Here is a 4,463-nt window from a genome sequence, read left to right as displayed (position 1 = left end):
CTTTATATACGGGTATAATGTTTTCTTTATATACGGGTATAATGTTTACTTTATATACGGGTATAATATTTACTTTATATTCGGGTATAATGTTTACTTTATATTCGGGTATAATGTTTACTTTATATACGGGTATAATGTTTACTTTATATACGGTATAATGTTTACTTTATATACGGGTATAATGTTTTATATATATACGAGTATAATGTTTTATATATATACGGGTATAATGTTTTATATATATACGGGTATAATGTTTACTTTATATACGGGTATAATGCTTACTTTATATACGGTATAATGTTTTATTTATATACTGGTATAATGTTTTATTTATATACGGGTATAATGTTTTATTTATATACGGGTATAATGTTTACTTTATATACGGGTATAATGTTTTCTTTATATACGGGTATAATGTTTTCTTTATATACGGGTATAATGTTTACTTTATATACGGTATAATGTTTTATCTATATACGGTATAATGTTTACTTTATATACGGGTATAATGTTTACTTTATATACGGGTATAATGTTTACTTTATATTCGGGTATAATGTTTACTTTATATACGGGTATAATGTTTACTTTATATACGGGTATAATGTTTACATTATATACGGGTATAATGTTTACATTATATAAGGGTATAATGTTTACATTATATACGGGTATAATGTTTACTTTATATACGGGTATAATGTTTACATTATATACGGGTATAATGTTTACATTATATACGGGTATAATGTTTACATTATATAAGGGTATAATGTTTACATTATATACGGGTATAATGTTTACTTTATATACGGGTATAATGTTTACTTTATATACGGGTATAATGTTTACTTTATATATGCTGTTTCGTTTTTCTTGCAGTTTATCTTTATTTATTCTTTGATCGAGCACGAGCCTTTAAAATATGGAGACTACAACTATCCCTACTGGGCTGAGGGTATCGGTTGGTTATTAGCGTTACTGTCGATGGCACAAATACCCATCTGGGCTGTCGTTATGATACTGAGACAGAAAGGACCCGGACTGAAAAATGTATTGTTTTGTGTGTGTGTGTGTGTGTGTGTTTGGAATGTTTAACACATTTCTTTAATATTTTTTTCAAATTATAATTGAATTTATGAAGATATTTTTTATTGTTGGCTTAGTGTGTAAATTTGAAACTAATCTAACTCTTCTGAGCTGCCCGAACTTCATGAAATACTAGTGGAATTATGACCAAATTATTTTTAGGAACAAGGATATCCAAATGATGATTAAATGCAGGCTGATCATTATAAGTGCTAGTTATATAGCTTTTTCCTATTAACTATTTGTTTTACTGGGTTGTCTTCAGTAATGTATATACTGCTTTTAATTTATTTTAGTTATTACAGAATTGAGGAAAACATTACGAACATGGTTTCGCCAGTAAAGGCATCATCAGGCGAAACCATGTCGTAATAAATGATGTTTTTGTGAAACGTACAATTGTCTTGTTTTCCCCAGTTCTGTAATTATGGAGTTTCAACAAGTACCGACTGTTTCAAGTATGAATTATTTTAGTTATAATTACACAGTAGGGCGTGAAAGTTTAAATAAAATTCAGTTACCTAAGTTACTTAATTTGTTTCACAAACAAGGACGTTTTGATGTTGGTTGTTATCAGAATTCTGCCTACACTGGACTATACACCCACTTTAATCGTTTTGTTCCACTTAATGTCAAAGAAAACCTCGTGAAATGTCCCGTGCACACCATATCACCAGTTCCTGTGAACTTTTACAGCAAGAGCAGACCTTTACAGCAGACTAAAATCCGTTTTAAAACCTGAGTTCTTTCGGAACAACTTTATTGAGTCTACCATCAATAAAACCGTTCAACAACTACATCTACTCAGATCACTGAACTATGACGTCCCGAAGCTACAGATAATGATGGCTGTATAGTACACACTCACACTAATGAATCTCTTGATTATGGTGCTTGGTTTCCTTTTCAACAGTTTGTCCATAAATTCTCTTCCAGTGTGTGTTCAGATCTTTATTGAGAATTTAGATTTTTTTAAGGTTTGAAGATAATATTCAGTTTTCTCAACAATTACATGTTATTTATGGATTTTGCTATCCAAAGTGTGGGGGCGCTTACGTTGGATTGACTGTTAGAAGACTGGGAGATCTATTAAAGAATACTCTAATTTTAGGTTCAAGGACAGATCAAGCTTGTTCGGCATGTACTAGATGAATGTGATGAGGTCCCAATCACTGGTATGTTCAAAGTAATCGGTGAAGCCTAAAATAAACAATCAGCAAACAGCACTTGAACTTTTACTTAGGTGATTGAATTTTACTTTAATTATATTCTTAGCTTTCTTTTGATCAAAATTCTTAATAGTTTTTATAATGTTTATGATTGTAAAAGAGAGGGTTTGAGGCTGTTTAATTAGTTCCAGTTATATTTCACGATAACGAAGGAACGTAAAAGAACCAACATCAAGACAACTTCCTCTTCAGAGACGTATAGGTGACCTTTTCTTTCATTGAACTAGTTGGTTTCATGAGAACTGATATTGCTCTAAGTTGCAGTTTTCAGTTGGTTATGGTACTGATTTTGCTGCTTAGTATGGGTTAGTATATTTCACATTAAACTATACTATTTGCAGTAACTTTATGGACACAACACGTAAAAGCCGGGATTTGATTCCCCGCGGTGGACAGAGCGCAGATGGCTCATTGTGTAACATTGCACTAAACCGAGCAAACTACAACAAAACTTTGAAAGTGAAATGACTACTTGCCAGACCTATAGCAGGTATGCGGAAATCTTAGTTATGATTCTGAAGAAGCAAAGATTGGGCATTTGTTTTTGTTTTGGTATCAGGACTTCTATTATTTGGTCACTTATGTAACAACTTCACGGGAAAGTGATATTTTTTTACGTGTACAAACAAGATATTTTTTTTACTAATGATTTACAAAGAGCATGTTTTAATGCCGGAAAAGCCTTTCTCAACAAGTTCTTGCTACACTCCCATTTTGTTAAAGAAATGCATATATTTGTTTATATTGCAGAAGATCAAGCAATCCATGACTCCGACAGAGGACTGGGGGCCGGCTGAAGAAATTAGTAAAGACGACTGGAAAAACGGCATGAACCGCATGAAAACAATCGAAAAAGGAGCATCGCCTGAAAAACTTGATCAAAATGCTGCTTCGGACAATACCGATGTCACGCAGTATATTTAAAATTTTCTCTATTATAAATAATAAGTTTGGCTCTGTGGACGCTGTAGCTAACTTATAGTGGAATATCCGTTTCTCGAGCATCAACATTCGTTATAAGCAAAAGAATGTTGAAACTCGTATCGGACCACTATATTTTAGAATGTTGAAACCCGTATTGGTTCACTACATTTTATGGAAATTATTTTTTAATGTTTACCAAGATAGTGGAACTAAAAAAAATTCAAATTATTTAGGTACAAATGTTGTTTTAGTCAGGGTTTCTAGATCCGTAATTTTTCTTATTTTCAAATTTTTGCATTTTAGTAAAGAAGAAACGAGAGGCCCGGTCTGTTCTCGGATTTGTCACCTCTTTTCAGTAATCCTGCTGGTTCAAACCGATGAACAAGACCATGTCTCTTATAATGTTGAATTGCAGTCTGTATAATGCTTAAAATATCTTATATTTACCATTAGAAATAGTAAAGTTGTCTATAATAAAATTTGGTGGGATTTTTAAGACGTTGTATTCTTTACACAACGGCAGTTGCATTAGCGAAAAGAGAGCAGAAGTAAAATATGTGGCACATTTCACTGTTTGTACTCTAATCCTGCCTGAAATAATTCGAATTTGAGGGTAGGCTGGTAGAGATCCTGATGAGTAATAAAATCGAATCGGGTATACGCACAAAAATACAGCTAATAAAAAGGAAAACAAAGTCTTAGATTAGTTTACTCTAATCCTGCCTAAAATAGTTTCAAGTGCCGCGGTTATTGTGGATTCTCTCTTGTTTTTGTTTCTTTCCTGCTAGTTCCATACGGGAAAAACCATTGAACTTTACCAACTTGATCAAAATATGTCTAGCTGTAGTTTTCGAACCATGTTTATTGCCCGGTAGCTTTCATATGGTGGTTCACAAGCCAATGGAAACTGATAATCTAGAATAACACAAAGTAGAAAGCCCCATAATGAGGTGGAATTGGGATTACTAACCACTTAAAAGTGGAAGTGGGGTTATTAGTCCCTTAAAATTGAATCCTATCATGAGGTATGGGGGAGGCAGTGTGATGGTCTGGGGGTGTTTTTCTGCTGAGGCGATAGGAGATATTTGCAAAATAGATGGAATAAGGGACCAGCGCAAGTACCATCAGATCCTGATCCGTCATTGTATAACCAGTGGTTTGCATATTATTGGTAAAGGATTTTATACTACCAAGAAGAAAATGACCGCAAAC

At 33.1% G+C, this 4,463-nt stretch overlaps 1 protein-coding gene across 2 annotated transcripts in view; it reads left to right on the top strand.

Annotated features, from left to right (window-relative positions):
* LOC106462163 (sodium-dependent proline transporter-like) overlaps positions 1-4,158 on the top strand; it is an 81,838-nt gene extending 77,680 nt beyond the window's left edge. For both annotated transcript variants that reach the window (XM_022389332.1, XM_013922062.2), the window contains exons 14-15: positions 892-1,062; positions 3,078-4,158. In XM_022389332.1, coding sequence (XP_022245040.1) covers positions 892-1,062; positions 3,078-3,251 — 345 coding nt within the window. In that variant the 3' untranslated portion in view covers positions 3,252-4,158. The remainder of the gene's footprint in view (positions 1-891; positions 1,063-3,077) is intronic.
* The last annotated feature ends 305 nt before the right edge of the window (positions 4,159-4,463 follow it).

Source organism: Limulus polyphemus, unplaced genomic scaffold (assembly GCF_000517525.1).
Source record: "Limulus polyphemus unplaced genomic scaffold, Limulus_polyphemus-2.1.2 Scaffold1107, whole genome shotgun sequence".
NCBI classification, from domain to species: domain Eukaryota; kingdom Metazoa; phylum Arthropoda; class Merostomata; order Xiphosura; family Limulidae; genus Limulus; species Limulus polyphemus.
The sequence above is the reverse complement of the archived record's forward strand: the minus strand, read 5'-3'. Positions and strand labels throughout refer to the sequence as shown.